This window comes from Echeneis naucrates, chromosome 17 (assembly GCF_900963305.1).
Source record: "Echeneis naucrates chromosome 17, fEcheNa1.1, whole genome shotgun sequence".
In the NCBI taxonomy this organism is placed as follows: domain Eukaryota; kingdom Metazoa; phylum Chordata; class Actinopteri; order Carangiformes; family Echeneidae; genus Echeneis; species Echeneis naucrates.
In genome coordinates this window covers 18,038,106-18,058,430 of record NC_042527.1, presented here as the reverse complement: position 1 = coordinate 18,058,430, position 20,325 = coordinate 18,038,106, and the positions used below count along the sequence as shown (strand labels likewise).

The window sequence follows — 20,325 nt, the reverse complement described above, 5'->3', positions numbered from 1 at the left end:
GGCATGTTAACGACACAGGTAAGCATTTGTTTGCATTTGTCATGTCACTGGACAGAAGAAAAAAAAACAACACTTTTTCCTTAGGTTTCGCTTACCTGTGTTATTGCAGCAGAACCTAAGGTGCAAGGTCTGGGATGACACTGCAAAGATCAAATATATTGCACTGTTTGCCATCAGTGAACAATGACGTCAAAGACTTGTTTTGACCTTTTAAATCAACAGCCTTTCAACAACAGTGCTCATTCAGAAAATGTCATAGTCAATACTGAGCTAGTCAGAAGCACTTCCACTACTAGCATTCCACATGCTCATATAGGACATTGAAGAAATAACAGAAACCTAAGCATGCTACGCTGGAGTTATGCAGTAGGCTTTCTGTCTAAAGCAATGTATTGCAATAAATGGCTTTTCTTTTTTTTTTTTGAGAAAAAACATGAGTCTGAACTACACAGTGGCACTTAACAGGTAAGATATTCAAAAACGCAAAAAAAAATAAATAAATAAAAAGAAAGAAATCCAGATGGACATCCTTGAACAGTTCCTACCAGCAGTGTAAGAGTGCTGACATTCAAGCCCTCAGAGTTCAGATCTCCAACTGGCATCGAAATGCTACCTACACGCAAAATCTAGAACAATCTACAGAGAATCAACACACTGGAAAGATTCAAGAGTCTCAATGTTATGCAGTCAGGAGTCAAACAGGGGAAATGAATTCTCAGAAACATGGTGGTAACAAGAGTCAGGCTACAGCTCTAAGGCCCCTCCTCAGAACATTTCATACTTACCCACAGAAATGGGGGAAATGGCAATATTTGACAGAAACACTACATCTTTTGCAGTTCATGAAGCATAAAAAAGCGTGTATCTCGCAATTTCAATCACAGTTTTTGTACTTACAGTATAGGAGGGCTCAACTGATGGATGACGACTGCTTAGCCACCCTCGACCCTACAACATCTATGTTCTTAAACTGGATCAACACTAACAGAATGGGCACAGCAAAAATGGTTTCTTTTTTTTTTTTTGCAATGTTTTTATATTAAAAAAACATTCTTTTCAAAATAAAGACAAATTCATACATGTGAGTTAGTTCACAACTGGCAATGGGCAAGACAAAACGATTCAATGCATTTTGGATACAGTGGCAATTTACCTGACTGTCCTGGAAGAAGAACAGCACAAAAATATAGATAGATATATATATATATATATGTAGCACTAAAAAATGAGCAACATTTCTTGCAACCACGTTTTCTGAGGAACATGTTAAGAGAAATACTTTCTTACCGCTTTGTCTAACCTTGCCTGTGGAGGAGGAAGTGTCTAATCAAGGCAAAAACACAGTGCATACTACCTCAACAATGTCAGCAAACCAGGCAGAACTTGGAGAAAGCGCCACAGCAACGCAGTTAATGCATGAGTTACCATAACACAGATACCTGTCAACTCTCTACGGACAAACATCTGTCTACAGCTGATGTGGAAAAAAAAAAAAAGTCTATCAACAAGAGGACGTTTGTTGGTCTGAACCAGTCATTATCATTGCACCACATAATGTATCTAAGAGCCTTATAGACAGTTGGAGAGAGACAAGACAGCACAACTTTGAGTCAACCATTTTGGACAAGTAAACCCCCCACGTGGCCTACATTTTAACCCCCCCCACTCCACCTCCTCCTCCCTGGTAAAAACAAAAACGTACAGAAGTTCATAGTAACCCTCTCTGTTTCCAACCACCCCAACTTACCAACACAGGAGGTTTCAGTTTGTTTTATTGCAAAAACACAACAGGCAATAGCATTTTAAAACTGAGATGATTTACATGGTAATGTCAACAGTTCAATAAACATGAGTTCTAACCACATTTAATGTAGATACAAGGCTGGAATGACCATATGTATAATTACCTCACTAAAAACAAAGCATTTACAAGAGAAAGAAAAAACAAAAACAGAAAAGAAAGAGGACGTGTTGGCCGGGAAATCTGCCATCTATGTGAAACACTTTCAAACCAAGGAAATTTAAGATCTTCATCAAGGCGTCAGCATCCAAACATTTAACAAAGGATTTTGTTTCGACAATGTAGCATTTACTTTATGTCCACTTCACATTACTGGCCCTGTGCAGAAGAAATACATAGAAGATACATTGCATGTTAACAGCAGAAACAGTGGACTCAGCTTCCCAAAATAAAAAGCTAAAAACCTGTTTAGGGAGGAAATTGCTTTGGTTAAGTTTGTGTAGCTGCTGCAGCACCAGGAACCCTGTAAAGTCCTGAGGAAGGAAGGAGGTTACGGCACAAAACTACTGAGTATAAGTGAATGTGGAGAGCAGATTCTTATCGGGGATGTACCTGAGGGGCTTGTGGTGCTGCGCCCATCGTCTGGGGGTTGGCCGTGCCGTAGTAAGCGGCCTGCTGCCGGTAGTACTCCGCCCAGGCAGCGCTGTAGTCTGGCTGGCCTCCAGGCTGGGAGGCGGCGGCTGCTGCTGTGGCCTGAGGGGCAGCTTGACCTGAGGGGGTAAAACCAGAGCAAAGGAATTTCAGTGGCAGACAAGCCTGAAAATCCAGACGATTGACTAAACTCACGAGGAAGTGACACTTTGATGATAGCAGGCAGAAGCTGGTCAAATTATCTGGACATTCTCTGCACTTGGAGCTACGTATGGCAGTTTAATATCAACTGTGACGTCCAGGATCATCGCCTGGACTCTATCAGGTCAGTAAGAAAGGAGCTGTTTAAACTTCTGCTTCCTCTTACACAATGTCTCCATTTTTGAAACAACTGCCTTCAGTCGCCACCTTTTAGGATCTTAACTTTTCATTGTGAGTGCTGCCCTGCCCCGCCCCTTGAAGCCATGCACAACTGGTATTTTTACTGTGATAAAATTGCAGCCTCATCACTGAACAGGGTGTGGCTGCATTTTTAAGGTTTGAGCCGAAGCACAAGACCAGCAGCAGACAGTCAGCAACAAGATTTCAGACCAGCTGATCCAGAACAAAAACAGGAGGCACATGAGACACCAGTCCAGAGTCCTGAGAGTCAGCTCAGTGGAGCCATGTCAGTAATAGTTTTATTTATACATCTAATACTAAAGGAATTATATAAATATGAATTTTAGCTAACGGTGGAACTGCAGAATGAACTCAAACCCATGAAAATCATTACTGATCCTATAATAACCCATTTGTATTTTTATTCAAACTTGACAGAAGAAACAGACAAATTACTTCAATATGTAAAAACTACAGTTATCTAATATCTTTGATCAGCTGAAATAATCAGCTTTATCTCTCGAGGAGACCCACAGACGAATTAACAATGAGCTCCAGCAGAGTAACATGTAAGAAGGGGAACGAACCCACCACAGATTTCTGGTGGTGGCAGGTCAGAAACCTTCTGCCTTTCTGTTGGGCGGCTGGGAAAACAGCAGCTCAATTAATGAGAACTGCTGAAGTTAAACAGCCTCCCTTCATCATCATCCTCATCCTTCAGGGTCTCATTGATACCAAGTTATGATAAAGCCCTGAATGGTTCATGACAGCGGTCCCCAACCACCAGGCCACGGACTGGTACCGGTCCGCATGAAAAGACCGAAGTGAATATCAGAATCTGAAAGATATATATATATATATATATATATATATATATATATATAAAATTTTATTTTATATATTTTATATAAATCCAGTCCGTAGCACAAAAAAAAAATGTTGGGGACCGCTTATCAGGTGCTCGTGTTTATATTTGTCACTTTTGTGTCTCTACTTCCCAATAAAATGAAACTAACTTAGACTAATTAAAAAGTCTGCATTTAAACCTTACATGAAATCAAAAGATTTGGAGCAAAGTATTTTGAGAAACTGCTTGAGGGAATAAAAACTTAGTGTGTTTAAAGTCTGTTTTCAAACCAACCAACTCTTTAGGACTACAGATCCTCTAATCTCAGAGCTACTGGGGAGCACAGCTCAGCTTCTCATCTCAATCTTCCAAATCTCTTAACTAACATTTCAATTCGACTGACTCACCAACTCTTTAGGATCTCAGAGTTGTTTGCCTCACACAGAATTTAAACTGATTTCTTATGTTTTCTCACCGTGGAGAAAAAAAAAAAAAGTCAACATGCATTCATTCCAACTTAAATTAATTCAATTTAAATGCTGTGAAATGAATTGAGCGAATTCACCCACCTTGTTTCTTGTAATACTCCTCCCAGGCTTTCGTGTAGTCCTGAGGTTGTTGACTCTGTTGACCTGCAAATAGAGGAAAAGCATGTGTCAATGCATTCAAGTGCCAAATTAAATCTGAAAACATTAAAACATTAAAGCTACATTTTTTTTGTATACATAACCCCAAATGCATCATTTAACTCTACACGCATTCAGTAGCAGTAACACATTCATAGCACATTGCAATAATGCCATCAGTGTAGATAAAGCCTAAAGTACTACTACTCTAGGCTCACAAAGGTGGTTCTGTTTCCACAGCTCAGTCCTGCAGATAGCCAAAGTGTTGCAGTCTAAACAGCACAGGTGTCAAATGTCAAACCAAGTGGAGACAGTGAAATGGCTCCACAGCAGGCCAGCAATACTGACAAATACCCAGACCTGAAAAAGAAGCTGACTGAATGCCCCGTGGCTGTTTAGACTGTCATGTGTCAGTAAGTGTACACTGAAACTACGTTCATATACCCATTTTCTTGTAATATTCCTCCCAGGCCTTGGTGTAATCTGCCTGTCCACTCTGACCTGCAGCCTGTGGGTCACCTGTTAAAAAAAACGGTACTTGTAATTAGTGAATCATTCTCAGCAGTTTGTCCTCCACCTGTCTGGTTCGGGCTGTCAGCCTAGGGATGGTGGAGGAAAACTACCCTGTCCTTGGGGTAATATAAAAAGAGTTTAAAAGATGTTCTGGAAAAGCAAAGTCATTGGGGGGGAAAAAAAAAAAAAAAAAAAAAAGAAAAAAGAAACCAAACTGCCTCCTGTTAGAGACACCATGAAGACAGGAGCAAAGGACTGTACTCAAGTAAACTACACTGCTCTGCACTCTTCTACAACCTTCTCTGCTCTTCTACAGGCACTGACACTCTCCTAATTGAGAAACACTTTGGTTACCTTGGCCGTTGGTTTGGGTCGTGCCAGGGGCTCCACTTGTTGGGGTCATGGGAGCCTGTGGCTGCTGGCTGTACTGAGCATAATAGGCTGCCCACGCCGCTGCATTGGCGTCGGCTGCTGCTTTATCTAAATCCAAAAAACAAGCCTGGTTAGAACATAAAGGCTTGGAATAAAGCTATAAATGTACGATTATAGCTATTCTGTCAGTCACGGATTTAACCATGTCTGAAATGTTATGTTTTGCTTCTATGGCCCTTTTAAGGCGCTTGAAGGCTTCAAGACCTACGTATACTGATGATGAGCTGACCTGAATCTGTAAACTGACTTTGTTGGCTAATATAAAAGGACTATCATGAAGAGCTGTTTCTTTTCCTCCAAATACAAAATGTACCGTGCCTCAATGACTAGCTTGTACTTACTAGGGTCAGGTTGTCCCTGCTGCCAATGTGGATAGCCATTGCCCCACCCCTGAGGCTGGTAGGGGGCAGGAGGGCCGCTGAGGAAAAAAAGAAATCAGCTTTTTCTTTCACTCCCATCTCAATATTCTTGTCATCACACAGATTCTTGTAGTACGGAAGACACACACGATCCAACTGTACTCACTGAGGCCCTGGAGGTCCCTGGTTGTATGGTCCAGGGTTGTAGGGGCCCATGGGAGCACCGGGGGGCCCAGGTGGTCCCGGGGGACCATGTGGGCCTGGACCTCCATGTGGACCAGGGGGACCGTGTGGGCCACCCATTGGTGTAACTGGTCCCTGAAAAACACAAAAAAATCTGTAAACAAGCTCAGCATAAACAAGTTTCTCTACAGGGAACACGGACCAACATCAGGTCAGGTCTTACCCCAATTTTCTCCTCCACCAGCTGCCTGGCGTAGTCGATCTGTTGAGGGGAGCCTCTGACTGTGAACATTTTGATGTTGGGATCAGCATTCGGTGGAGGATTCCTCTGTAACTCAATCCTGGCTCCGGACTGTTGGCTGATGCCTTTGATTGTCTCACCACCTGGAAAAGAGCACAATTACCAGTTAAATAGTGGAAAGTTTCTCCTTTCATTTCTTAATTACACATTTTTTAATCCTGATTTTTCTACAACTAAATGCCACGTAGGCGATAAATTGAGCAAAGTTCTATGTTTCCATCAGCAATAGAACTCTCGCATCTGAACTTTCCAACAAGTCACTTGCCCTTTCCAATGATGAGGCCGGTCTTCATGGTTGGAACGGTGAAGGTAAACTCCTGCAGGCCACCAGGGGGGCCCATGTTCCAGTTGCCCTGCCCCCGGCCACGTCCTCTGCCACCGCCATGTCCTGGGGGTCCTCCAGCCTGGACACTCCTCAGCAGGTCAGATATGATTTCTGCTGCATGCTGAGCCTGGTCAGGAGGACCCATGATCTGTGCTATCCTGTCTGGTGTGCTGCCATCATCTACAAGGACAAGGTGATTAAACACTCAAACACACACAATACTTGATGTAACAGTGGTAATGATGAAACTAAACGAACTACTCAACTAATACAGAAATGTGTTCAGGTCTCAGATAAGTTTAGGGTTAGGGTTATCCATCAGTTTTCAGCGTGGTGCATGAGTTTTCGTCATAGACCATTCACATTTGTAGTGCTTTCTTTCCTGCTGTTGTAGGTGCTCATACTTTCTGACTGAATGCACTTTAACACTCACCTGGTTTGAACTGAATCCTGACGCCTGTGTCATTCTGAATTTTTTTGATCATCTCTCCATTTCTGCCAATGACAATTCCTACTGCAAACCGGGGTACAGGAACCTAAACAGACAATGACAGAAAATAAACTTCAAATACTGATTGAAACTTTGCCTCTAAGTCTATAAATCAAGAGAGCATATTACAAAACACTTACGTCTAAACTATCTCCTCCGATCCTCGAACCATACTCGCCCCTCTGCTCCCTGAAGCCCTGGTCTCTTATCAGCTCCATCACCATCTCTTTGGCTTGCTGAGGAGAAAAGTCTCAGTGTTACTCCAGTCTCAGTGGAGGCAAATAAGCACATAAGTGATTCTATTACTTTAGACAAGGTTTACCTCAAGAGTGACAGAAAAGATTAAAGAGAGAAGTGCAATAGTTGAGGACGTACCTGAACTTTAAAGGGTTCTCCTGAAATACGGAGTGGCTTGTCTGCACCTGTGTTTTGCGGTCCATCTTGGATCATGACCATCTTTACTCCAGCTCTTTCCTGCAGGTCAAGAATGATAAAAGACTCTCAGCTAAGACCGATCACCGCTTTTACTTTGAGCGTGGCTTCTTGGACTAGCCAAACACCCACCTGTAGGCTTTTGATTGTTTCTCCCCCCTTTCCAATGACAAGTCCGGCTTTAGAGGCAGGGACCATAATCTCCTGAACAGTCATTCCCGGGCCGTCGTTGTGGTGGAACGCTGGGGCTGGACGCCCCTTCTCAACTATCTCTGTTAGTAGTCTCTTTGCAGTTCTGGGGGGAGAAAAATTATCCTTAAACAATGACCACAATTCCAAACAAAGAACCAATACATGATTTTTAGGGAATAAAATATATTGGGTTTTTTTTTTACAAGAGTATTAATTGCAACTTACTGGATTGAGTCTGGTGGCCCTGTTAACGTCACAGACCTCTCTGGCATTCCTCCACTGTCTACAACACAGAGAACAAACTTGGAATACAAACCTTACACAATAATAACTAAAGCACGTCAATAGTCACTCAAGATATCGGCTACAAAGTTAAACCTACCAGGGGCGATCTGTATTTTACAACCGGACTCCTGCTGCAGACGTGATATTTGTTCGCCCCCTCTTCCGATAACTAGAAAAGACAAGAAAAAAGGTTACCCCCAACACAAGACACAAACAAGCGGAAAATTATGCTTTCATTGTTTACTGCAAAACGAAAACTTACTGAATCCAACCATTCCATCTGGGACCTTGAATTCTTCTGATGTTGACCTGGGAATGAAAATAAGTGTGTCACTGTGAATATTACAGTGGAGCCAAATGTCAAAGTTGAAATTTTTAAATCCATTTCTATATTTACCTTGGAGGACCTCCCATTCCTCCCATCCCTGAAAAGGCTGGGGGAAAATATGTCACAGTGTATTAAAGGAAAAATAAACAACATTAAGCGTAACCTGTGCTAGTAAGACAATTACTCACCATCATTTGTAGCCACCTTCTTTGTTTCTGGTTGGTCTGCGACAACACAACATCATACACCAGCATAAGTTTCTGACATTATAACCTCTATCACATTCCTATAAGGGACTGAAGCTGAACTGCCCGAACCATTGATGGTTAAAGCAAAAGGTGGCAAAAATATTCAACTACAAAGGCTCAAATTGCCATTGAGTTATTAGGTTCCACCAGTAAGAGCAGCAACGTAACAGTAGTTTGTGATGCTGTTGATGCACTACTATAGGAAACATCAGTAGAAATGTGGAAACAATGACAATGATATTACTTAAAAAAATTATTGGATCAGACGTTAAAAATCAGAAGATTTTCATTGATTATACTTTCAAAGTGAAACAATAACTGAAGATGCTTTTCATCCAAAACTCCCCTAGACGTTAAAATGAAATCATGAAGTCACACATGTTCACGCCCGGATTATTAAAACATTTTCATCCACAGGCACTGGTTGAAAACAGCTGAGAACAGACAGTGACAATATAATTTAAATACAACACACATGCCATAGCTAACATATGCATGAAACAAACACATGGAAATAAAACTACAGTAACATAGTTAGTACAGATGTTAGACACTTCAAATTGCATGATCTACTGTGGATTAATAACATTTCTATGCAAATATGATTTAGTAGTTGCTTTAAAAAAACAAAAACAAAAACAAACAGAAAAAAACAAAAACAAAAACAAACACAGGCAAGCATTAACTGGGAAGACTTGCATTGAATCGATTTGAGCCACTGACCGATATTCAGGTTAGGCATGGGAAAATACCCACCAGCGTCCTCCAGGGGCCTTTTCTGGCCTCCGTAGCCAAATTCGTTTGTTGGAGGTGCCGCAACTCCATCACCACCGATCTTCGCCGCGATCTGAAACAAAGATTAGCGGAGAAAACCCTTATTCCGTTGGACATTTTGTCCAATCTTTGGCCGTCCTGCCGTCCAGCTCGATGCAGGCTGGACGCGGCCTACAGCTCCTCCCGGAAGTCCGGACCAACAAAGGACCGCTTTGGTTCAACGTTTCAACGGATCGGTTAATGTTGGAAAAAACACACATCACTGCGAGCTCCGGACAGTTAGTGATGTTTAACTAACTCCATCTATGGGTGCAGCTATCATAGCTTCTATTTCTGCATCGTTTTGTTAGGGTTTTTTTTCTTTTGGGGGGGGGCAGCGTGGCGAAACGTTACCCGCTGGTTTAGCTTAGCCTAGCTTCTCCCGATCCCACACGTAACGGCAGAAATCGCTTACAGAGAAACTCTTAATTTCTGCCGTTTTGGAAACTATTCCTGGACTTAACCACTTGGAGAGTCCTCTCACCTGCCGTGCTCTCTGTAGAGCGTCTTTAAAAGCGTCGTTCATCCCGCCACCGGCGTTAGAGGACGGCGGAGCCACGCTGCTGTAGTCAGCCATATCTGCTTCTTCTTCTGGTCGGCGCGACAAGATGGCGGCTTTCATTCACTGGACGTTGACGGGAAAACTCGCGGGCAAATCTCCAATCTCGCGATAACGGACGAGTTGCGGGGGTCGTTTGTTTGGTTCTTTATTTCCTTTTTGGGTATTTTTGTTTGGGTTTTTTTTTTTTTTTTTTTTTTTAAGCTAACAATTCAAACCGAATTCATTGATAGTTTTCCTTTATTTATATATAAAAAAAACAAATCTATATGATAATTTGAAAAACATTAAGATGCCTCTGTAATCCCAGAAGTAATTCAGAAGTAACAAATCTAGTTAGGTTAATTTTTATTTTGGGGGGGGGGGGCTGCTATCATATATTTTCTGTTTTTGAAATTACAAAATGACATCAGTTTTGGGGCCTGGTCAGGTTGAGGATAAGTAAACACAGTTCTAATCTTCCTAATCTTGATCATTTGTCTTTCACTCTGAAATTCAGAAATACGTGTACAATTTCTCAGTGTAAGTGTACACTGAAATATTTGTATTGTCATTTGACAAGAAAAGAGGCTGAAGTGTATGTGCTTTAACATCTGTAATACACATTCAAGTCAAAGCAAGGAACTATCCACTCTGGACACTGTATTTCACTGACACAGTTTGATTATGAAAGAAAAAGATCATTGATCTCTGCTATGAAATAAAATGTAATATTTTATTGTACAGCTCACACATTTATACAGGTCAGTCTTAAGTGGGCAGTTATCAGTGAGTCACACTGTAGATTTCAAATCAGCTATGTGTCAACATTCAATCAGATGTTAATTAGTCTAAATCATAGGTAAACTCTTCACTTACCTCTTAAAAATAAAACCAACAGATGTTAATCACATGACAGTGTGCGTCTGGAAGACTTGTATAAATTATTTCAGGATTCCAGTTATTTTGGGATTCAGTTCACATTTCTAAGAGTTCACAGTTATTGGATTTTCCTTGGTGTTCCTGATCACATTCCTGCAACAGTTCAGCATGCAAAGAAATCAATTTCTGTTAAAGATCAAAACTCCATTGAGGAAAAGAGATTTTCAAATTTCCTTGTCAAGGTGTAGTTTATCAAGGCACAGGGAACAGCCCTGACAAAGCTTGCCCCCATGCCGTTGTAGTATCCTCTAATTCCACGTCTTTCATATATCCCAATGAGTCCCTGTAAAACACCTGAAGCTGGGCGCGAATCTGAGCTGAAAGCTGCAAAACATACAAATGTTGATGAGGGAAACATTATCTTAGACTGTTTTAGATAAACTCAACCGTGTTAACTGGAGAGAAATGTTACCCTGAGCTTGCTGCTGAGTGCGGATCACTGCCAGTGGGTAACTGGTCACCTGTCCTGAGGCAAAGGCCACAAAACTGAAGAAAAACAGTTTGGAGTCACTGCTGTAGGCTGGATCACTTTTTGCCCAAGTCATGATCGACTACAATAAGAAAGAAATACTTATGATTAGTAACTGTGAGACGAACAGGGTCTCAACGTTCGTGTGCTGTTTTGTCTCACCTGATGAACTGCACACTCCACGCCTGCATAGGGGACCATACAGAGGATGCTTGGCTTGAATCCTCGGTAAAAGGAGGACAAAGACTCGTGTCTGTAAATGGATCGGGCAAAGGCCACCACACCGTTATATGTGCCAGCTTGCTGCAGGTTCAGCCTGACTTTCAACACCTCAGGGGCAAGTAAGAGGAGAGATATTATTACACACTATTAAAATAAAAAAAAGCATGTAATTTACGCAATAACTGTCACAAAATTCAAAATAAGATAAGATTGGTTTGTCAGTTGGATTGAAAAATACTGCTTATAGTATTGGGCTAAATGAAAACTTTTCAAAGGGTAACCTGTCTAAGTTGTAAATAACTAATTAGCAAAATATCAGTGGATTGCATTGAGTATTACAACAGTAATTTTTAAAGATGGGAGCAAATTCAGTCCTGACGATAATCTCTGATACCTCCAAAGGGTAGAAGGCAGCATGAGCAACGGCGCCAGAGATGCAACCCAACCCAAAACGCTGCTGCACCGTCAAAGGCTCCTGGCTTCGGTTCTGAGTGTACACCTTCATCTGGACAGATCAGGAGTGGGCACATTCACTGTAAGTAGGAATGTGGTTTGTCAATAATTCAAACTGGAGAGCTGTCAGCTGCTTTATGCCTCACCTGGGTGTATATAAGACACTGTAGGGTCGACTGTGGTGTTCCTTTCAGCACATTGACAGCATTGCCTTGCCACATCGACCGCAGACCACCCGCTTTTACTTCCTGGAAGCCTTGAGAGAAGGCCTTGGATCCATGAACCTATAAAGAACACGGGAAATAGTTCAAACTGAATGAGTAATGTGAAGCAGAGACATAATAAGAGTACTTTCATGGTGCAAAGATAATAGCTGAGGACAAAGATAGACTGTACAGCAGAAAGGTCAGAGGTCAGTGTCAACTCGGGTCAACAACCCATCAGCATTAAGGGTACAAAGGAGAAGCGCTGATTTAAAGCCGCAACAAAAACAGCACTAAAGATATAATGAACCTCATTAATGATTTAGCCCATTCTCTCTTTCTCACACGTGTTCGTGAATGGCTGTATAAACTTATCACTCTCCTCTACTATCAGGAACAGACAGATTATGTAAAACAAGATTGCTGACAACAGACTCTCTTTGCACCCTGAGGCGGTCAAATAATTCTCAGCTGTAAGAACAGGTTAGGGTTTTGTCTTTTCTGGTTCTGTACACACAGAAAGCCAATAAGAACACAATCCACAGCACATGAGAGGAAATTAGTGCAAATGTTACAGATTCTCCATCTTTTTATTTGAGCTTAACCCAGGAGGTTCATATCTCATCTGATCTTTAGGAACAATGCATTTAAAACAATGATCTAAATAGTCAAACCAAAAACTAGCTCTCAGCGCTTCAAACTGCACTTCACAGACTTTATTCACCAAATAAAGGAAGGTAAACTGTGAGATGGTTGAAAGCTCGGGTAGTTAGAAAGCAGACCTATCAATTAAGTATACACTAAAAGGTAATAAAAATTCAAGTCCAGTCAATAAGCCTCAAGTTTCATGCAGAGAGTGAGAAATTTAAACTGTCTTTAAATGAAGTAATGATTAAAAGTACAGTGAAAGCTTTAGTAATTCAGAAGAAACTATACCCATTTAGTCTGCGACACTCTCAAAGCACAGATCATATCAAATGAAGTGATGCATTTCACTGATACAGGAGCCCGTGTTGGTAGGGGTGACCTGTAGTTGGGTCTTCAGGCGGTCGATGGGTGCCGTCACAGTCCGCGATACAGCATCTGCCAGTCCTGCTGCCAGAACAAACGTCCTCCAAACCCCGAATCCAGACGCCTCTTCAGGGAGTTCGAGGGGCATCGCACGGCTCTCCCCCACATCAAAGACCTACAGGGAGGCGAATGATTGAATTTATCATCTTTTTCGCTAACCTTTTGTGTTATTACAGATTTGTGTAGCCTCAAAGAGTCCTTTCAAAGTAAGGGCCACCTCTTCTTACCAGCTGGTGTTTCCATGAGGTCACAAGCTCCACAATGTTGTCCACGGGGTTGAGGATGATGTGGTGCAGGAATTCACCCCAGTCCACTGTCATCGATCGGTCCTTGTCCATCCTGGCATCAGCAAACACAACAGCAGCACACGTTCACTGCGTTGCTTCTTTGTGTCATCACAAGATGAAGATTCTTCATACATCAACTCGTTTTTTAATCAGGTTGTCTCTAAGACACCGTCCTGGTATCACTTTACAAAAATCCATACATGTAAAAGTTGTACAGATGTATTTCCTTCATGAAATAACAATTTATCATTCCAAGAAAGAAAGAGTATCTCATTGTAAAGTGAGACCAGAGTCTTTTGTACACCACCAATAAGTTTAATGTGTATGAATGAAATGTCTCAGTTTGAATGCATTTCGCCTTTAAATAAGTTTAAACACAAGTTTTTTGTGTCAAACAAATTTATAGTTACTCAAATATAATGATTATTCCATGAGGTAGTTGGCAAAAAAATCTTACATTTGTATAATTTTTTTTGCATTCGGCTTTGAAATGACCACTCCTAACTCCTTAAACAAACATATGATGTCCTCCTGGTCAATCACTCCTGATCAGAGAAGAAATGCACAGAATTACACACAGATAATGCACACACTGAGTGCAAAGCTAACAGCCTGTAGGACTGTTTAGTCAACAGGGCACCTAAACAAATCTAGTGTTTGAATGGTGGCTGTTCCTGTCTTGACCTTGAAAACAGCATTTAGTGCCCACAAACAGAACATTTATGGTATTTTATAAAGAATGTGTCCAGGTGGGACTACAAATCTTCGATATCAGTAGAAGCACATTGTGTTCTGTAAAGCAGAACAAAACTGAGGCTGCAGGTCGTCAAGACCTATGAATAAATATAAGAAATTGAGAGACTCTCGCCACTCACCACATTTATTCTTGTCAAGGTCATGAAAGTGTATTTTCCATGCCCTCTCTCTGTCCATCATGTAGGTGAGGAACTCTGAATAATCCAACAGGCCATCTTTGTCTTTGTCATAGGACTCAATGATATTCTAGAGGGAGGAAAACTTTTTCATTAAATGTTTTGAGGAGATGATTGTTTGAATTAATGTATGAAATTGGGGTCACATACACACATGCATTAAAAAATAAGCCAGCGAGAATATTACCTGGACTTTGCCTTCTGCTGAGGAGATGCCATGCTTCCTCATCTCGTCGTGAAGCTCTGCCACAGATATGAATCCATCTTTGTTTTGGTCCAATTTGACAAATAAACCACGAAACTGATCCATGGCTGCTTTTTACATAAAAAAATATATAAATCTAAAAAGAAATTCAAGGTGTTTTCCTGCTGCAGAGAGAGGAATAAAGCATCGACAGTAAGTAGAAATGATGGACCTGCAGCTCTGCACTGACGCTGACTCATGGCAGCATGAGAGGATTCATTCTCAGACCAGTCAGGAGATCAGCTGCTCTGATCTGCAGCAGGTGGCGCTGTGGCTGCAGGAGAAGTGACCACAGCCCCATCTTCCTCCTCCTCCTCCTCCTCATCATCTCTAATCATCAGCCTGCCCTTTTGGCTATTTGTGGAGCCGATGACAGAGTTTCCAGAGACAGACATGGGGCTGTAATAATAAATTAAATTACTATTATTATTATTATTAACTATTAACGTTCAGAAAAAAACAAACCAAAAAAGACCAAAAAAAAAAAACAAAAAACAAAAACAATTCCTTGTTTGAGCTAACAATAGGAAAGGTCTGGTGAGTGCAAGTATACACACAAGCTGAATAAAGACAAAACAGAAAAACAGTGCCCCAGGAGCCTCACACACACACACACACACACACACACACACACCGAAATGACACAGACACCCAAATGACATCTGCTGTCATCTTTATATATTTACACAAAAACACAATGGGGCGGGCCTTTTTTTTACTCTCACCTGGATGATGTGTAAAGGACCCGGTTTAGTGAATGACGTGCTTCAGTCTTTGCTTTCTAGAAAGAGCCGCCGGTTTCCAGTCTTGAAGAGTCCAGCTGGACTCAGTTAGATGGAGCAGAAACCGGATATCTGCTTTCAAAATAAGAGAAATAAGACCAGAGATTCACTTCAGTCACTTCAGATGTGGGTCAAACCACTTCCATCATTAATTCATGAGCTGTGATTTTATTCAAGAGCTGTACATGTGCTGTACAGTCCAACACATGCAGAACAATACCGGCTAAAAATGAATGTAATGATTTATTTTAAGAAAAAATACATTTAAACGCATTAAATGAACACAGTCTTTTTTTTTAATTTTCTGGCTGATGTCGCTTCCAGGGAAACTTTGAGAGGTAATACATAAATGTTGTCAGTGTTGGACAAAACCCAGCAGCCAGTTAGCCCAGTTAGCCCAGTTTCTACTTCATGTCGCAGGCTGAGCTGAGCTCACCGGATCTGCTCATTGCGGTGAGCTTGACTTGGGGCGCTGCGGCTGCAGGGGGAGGGAGCTGTGGCTATTTAAAGAGGGTCATCCCGTCACGGATAAATATCAGGGGGTCCACTGAATGATCCTCATCCTGCACCGTGTGTCCGTCTGCGGAGACTTATTGTGTTGTAGTCCAGACTGAGGCCGCTTTCACTGCTGCGATCATCCTCCGTCGACTGATTCAGAATCAGCTCTTCACTGAGGGCTTGTCCATTTTTTTTTTTACATTTCTTAATTTATTTTATTTTATTTTATTTTTAACTTTTTTTCCCAGGATTACGTGGGGGAGGGGGGGAAACAACATGGGTAAAGATTACTATAAAACGTTGGGCATCTCTAAAGGAGCCACAGATGAAGATATAAAGAAAGCTTATAGAAAACAAGCGCTGAAATGGCACCCGGACAAAAACAAGTCTGCAGCCGCCGAGGAGAAATTTAAGGAAATCGCTGAGGCATATGAAGTCCTCAGCGACCCGAAGAAAAGGGAAATATATGATCAGTATGGAGAGGAAGGTAATGTGTGTGTGTGTTTTTTTTTTAAAGCCTTGATAAACATCTTTAACATCGTGTGTCTGTTCTTAATTCATCCTTAATGTCCCGTTACAAAACTGGATGGGTGGCTGTAAAACACAGATGGTTTTAATTGAAATCCCACTGCAACCATCAGGCCCCGAACACAACTGACCATTAGACACACAGATGGACCTACTGTAATGTCTGTGCAGGTAAAGGCCCCTGTTAAATAAACACACAAAGGGTTGCCACCAACAAATGTTCTGAAATCTGGAGCATTGTCACGGTGCACAGTATGTGCTGCCAACATTGTGGTATCTGAACATGAGGGCTGACTTGTCAGTCAAGACAGTTATGGGTGGGAAGCAGGTTTGATGTGAGGAAGGAAAGGAAGCACCACAGATCGCGTTCACATTAACATATACAAAATGAGAGGTGACATTTTATGTTTAGCATTAATTTAACAGAAGGGACAAGATGAACATTACCGGATAAGTAAGGAAGTATGCGAGAAGTCCAAACTGAAAATATGGAGATGGATATGTGTCACAGATGGCATCGCTTTCCAAAGCAGAGCATCAAAATGTGTGAAAGGTTTTTAACATAGTGGATGGACAATCCTATTGATTATTTCATCACAAGAATCTCCAAAAATTGGAGGTCTTGAGAGTTTCCTGATCCTGTAGTATTTGAGTGAATAGGAACTCTGTGGTTTCAAACTTTGACTCTAGTACAAAGCTGATCTGAGCCACCTGATTGGATTTATCAAAGGTGTCGACATCTGCATGACCAATGAATGATTTCTGCCATCCACCAGGTCTCAAGGGAGGAAGTGGACCCACCAGTGACGGACAAGGTAGCACTTTCACCTACACCTTCCACGGAGATCCTCACGCCACCTTTGCCACTTTCTTTGGTGGTTCCAACCCCTTCGAGATGTTCTTTGGGCGCAAAGCCAATGGGCGAGATGACGAGGACATGGAAGTGGATGGAAATGACCCCTTTGGTTCCTTCACCAGCTTCAACCTGAACGGCTTCCCTCGGGACGCCCACATCGGTCTGGGAGGGCAGCAGCGCCGGAAGCAAGACCCGGCCATCATCCATGAACTCAGGGTCTCCCTGGAGGAGGTCTTCCATGGCTGCACCAAGAGGATGAAAATCTCTCGCAAAAGGCTAAACCCAGATGGCAGGACCATGCGAAACGAGGATAAGATTCTCACCATTGAGATCAAGCGGGGCTGGAAAGAGGGAACCAAGATCACGTTCCCAAGGGAGGGAGACGAGTCACCAAACACCATTCCCGCTGACATCGTTTTCGTCATCAAGGACAAGCCGCACCCTCACTTTCGGAGAGAAGGGTCCAACATTGTGTATCCTGTTCGTGTGAGCTTACGGCAGGTGAGAACTCTTTTTTTATTTTGGCATACACAGTGACTAAGTGTAGTTGTAATAATAGAGAGTGATAGATGCATTAGTCATATATTCAGAAAAAAACCCAACTCACTTTTACGTCAGAGTGCTACTTGAAAGCCTCGACACAGTCAATTAACTCAGCGTAGTGCACCTCAAAAGTTTCCCACGGAAAGTAGAGGTGTACTGCATGAGTATAGTACCAAACTGCACAGACACTTTGGATGTGCTCTTATGTAATCTGGATAATCAGAATTGAGGAACAGGAGCTGTATCACAGGGAGGTTAGAGAGGCGGCGGCCGCCCACACGCACACATACACACTTACACGGTGCAAGATGTACTTATATGGTTCCTCCTACTCGCTTCAACACTCAGAAATATATCTCTCAGTATCTGAAGCCCGTTGATCAGCTGTGCATGACATTAATCATGCTGAAAAATAACATTTCAGAACACATGAAATGTCCATTTGTATGGAGGTCGAGAGTTTATTTTGGATTTATTTACTACTACTTTCAGTTTTCTGATTGTAGTTTGACAGAGTGAAATGAATAAATGTCCCAGTACTCTTTATAAATCATCATTCCTGATCTGTAATGTCTATATTTCCAAAAAAATATACTGACATACGTACTGTAATTCATGAAATCACAGTTGAATGTCAGTTTGATCAGTATCAATTCATACATAGATAAATTGATATAATTTGGAATTGGAAGTGAATTGGATCATGTGTGGGTCGCTAATCTCCTGTTGATCCCCAATCTTACATCCACATTCCTGTCTTTCCAGTCATTGTGCGGATGCTCGGTTACCGTGTCGACGATAGATGGGAAGACGTGCAACATGAAGATCACAGACGTCATCAAGCCCGGCCTGAGAAAGACTGTTGCAGGGCAGGGTCTCCCTTTCCCCAAAAACCCAGAGCAGAGAGGAGATCTCGTTGTGGAGTTTGACGTGAACTTTCCTGACATGTTGCCCGGCAACGCCAAAGACGTCCTGAAGCGACATTTACCTGCTTAGGAGGGAGGACATGGACTGAATGAGGGGACGGGAGATCACAGCATGACACTCAACAACACTCACCTTCATTACCAAACACACAAACACACTGGGACAGTTCTGACAGCTCACAGATGGACCCCCTACTGACAAATGTGCAATTTCTATTTTTGAACTTTATGGTGTTTTTATAAATACCGTGCATGCTGCCAAGGTGAGACAAGCGAAAGACTGTTTGGGTTATTGACATTTGAGAGTACACAATTTATGTATGTGGGTCTTTTCCACACATTATTTTATCTTTTTGTTTGTTGGACGCATTTTCTGAGATTGAGTCTACAGTTGCCAGAAAACATGTCCCAGTGATCTTGGGAACACTGCAGTGCCAAGCAGTCCGTTTTTATCAGCTCTCATTTAGACTTAACAGGCTTCGTCGCTGATGTTTCCACTCTCAGTTTGGAGGCTGTTTTGTGTACAAGTTATTCAAAACAAAAATGGTGGAGTGAACTCATCTGGACCGTCATGTGTGCATTTTAGAAACTTACATGTGAAGATACTGAATTTTAAAATAAATATTTCTTCATTAACTGATCATCAGCTGTTAAAGTCATGGAGAAGCATTCAGTGACTCCTCCTCCGTGAAATGAACGGTGCATTAATAATCACTTTAAAACCACTAATACTGCACAGGCCTATTTATAGTCAGTCCGCATAGCAATATTAAACCAAGTGGGGTCTCTGCAGCACCTGGGAATGATGTGGTTCTTATGAAATATAGTATATTTTGGTAGTTAAATGTGAATATTTTGCTGTTGTGAAGCGTACATGGTCAAATTTCAAACCTGAAAATTAAAAATATTGTGACTGAAATCAATGCTTAACATTACTAATACCAAAACTATGGCTGTGTAAATATAGATGCTCAGTCTCAGCTGCTGGATATCAGCTGCCAACACAGAGGCCTTTATGTTTTCCCACCAGGGGACGCCACATCACTCATCATGGCATGGGGGGGGGGGGGCACAGAAGGGAGAGTCCATGAGGAACACAGGTGCCCACCAGACTGGAGGTGTGGCATTGAAACTGTATTTCTTAGTGTGTGGTCTCCATTAAAGCAACATAATGTCTACAGTATGTATCTTTTACATACATGTTCATTTTAATTTGCTATGTATTGTATTTTCTTCAAAACTTTTTCCTACCGTCCGCCACCAATGTTCCTCTGGTGAACTGGGGATCCAGTGGCAGACAATTTGTTCTTTTTGCTGACAGAGATTTGTGCAAAGGATGAGCCATCATTGTCCAGGGAGGGTAGAAAGTAAACACACCTGCTCCTGCTTAGTTTGAGTTTAGCAGCCTGATGGAAACCTTCACAATATGAACATCGCTACATCAACCAATATAAACTATATAAACATTCCTGCTAGGTCTATTGTGGGAAAAACATTAATGCACTAAGGTGGCTTATGTAATAATAACCAATAATTTAAGTTTGTGAGTTGAGTGATGCTGATTGTTAACGTCTTATCTTTTAAAGTGCACTTTAACGTGATAAGAAGTCCCTATCTCTTCATATTTTATTGCCAGTTCCCATTTGAATAAGTCTATTTACAGTCTGTTTCACTTTTGTTAAAT

General features: G+C 41.7%; 3 protein-coding genes across 6 annotated transcripts; 1 reads left to right on the top strand and 2 right to left on the bottom strand.

The window, feature by feature from the left end:
* Positions 1-351: 351 nt before the first annotated feature.
* On the bottom strand, positions 352-9,769 carry fubp1 (far upstream element (FUSE) binding protein 1). 4 transcript variants are annotated; one of them, XM_029524723.1, is made up of 20 exons: positions 9,632-9,761; positions 9,058-9,181; positions 8,275-8,310; positions 8,156-8,192; positions 8,021-8,067; positions 7,856-7,927; positions 7,699-7,756; positions 7,414-7,576; positions 7,225-7,323; positions 6,990-7,085; positions 6,793-6,895; positions 6,300-6,539; positions 5,957-6,117; positions 5,717-5,868; positions 5,533-5,609; positions 5,114-5,239; positions 4,691-4,765; positions 4,190-4,252; positions 2,354-2,511; positions 352-2,119 (listed from the first exon to the last, which is right to left on the bottom strand). In XM_029524723.1, exons 1-20 carry the CDS (start codon positions 9,722-9,724, stop codon positions 2,111-2,113), a joined length of 1,989 nt encoding a protein of 662 aa, XP_029380583.1. In that variant the 5' UTR covers positions 9,725-9,761; the 3' UTR covers positions 352-2,110. The 4 variants fall into 4 exon arrangements, with proteins under 4 accessions (XP_029380583.1, XP_029380582.1, XP_029380584.1 ...); XM_029524722.1 differs by having other exon boundaries at positions 352-2,511; positions 9,632-9,769; XM_029524724.1 differs by having other exon boundaries at positions 352-2,511; positions 9,091-9,181.
* Positions 9,770-10,444: 675 nt separating this feature from the next.
* Positions 10,445-14,657, bottom strand: slc25a24l (solute carrier family 25 member 24, like). Its single transcript, XM_029524531.1, has 10 exons — positions 14,452-14,657; positions 14,208-14,334; positions 13,790-13,877; positions 13,273-13,384; positions 13,002-13,160; positions 11,918-12,055; positions 11,713-11,823; positions 11,259-11,426; positions 11,040-11,178; positions 10,445-10,951 (listed from the first exon to the last, which is right to left on the bottom strand). Exons 1-10 carry the CDS (start codon positions 14,572-14,574, stop codon positions 10,764-10,766), a joined length of 1,353 nt encoding a protein of 450 aa, XP_029380391.1. The 5' UTR covers positions 14,575-14,657; the 3' UTR covers positions 10,445-10,763.
* A 1,406-nt stretch (positions 14,658-16,063) lies between these two features.
* Positions 16,064-19,727, top strand: dnajb4 (DnaJ heat shock protein family (Hsp40) member B4). The gene is made up of 3 exons (XM_029524532.1): positions 16,064-16,275; positions 17,093-17,673; positions 18,481-19,727. The coding sequence occupies exons 1-3, from the start codon at positions 16,065-16,067 to the stop codon at positions 18,709-18,711; spliced, it is 1,023 nt and encodes a 340-aa protein (XP_029380392.1). The 5' UTR covers position 16,064; the 3' UTR covers positions 18,712-19,727.
* Positions 19,728-20,325: the final 598 nt, after the last annotated feature.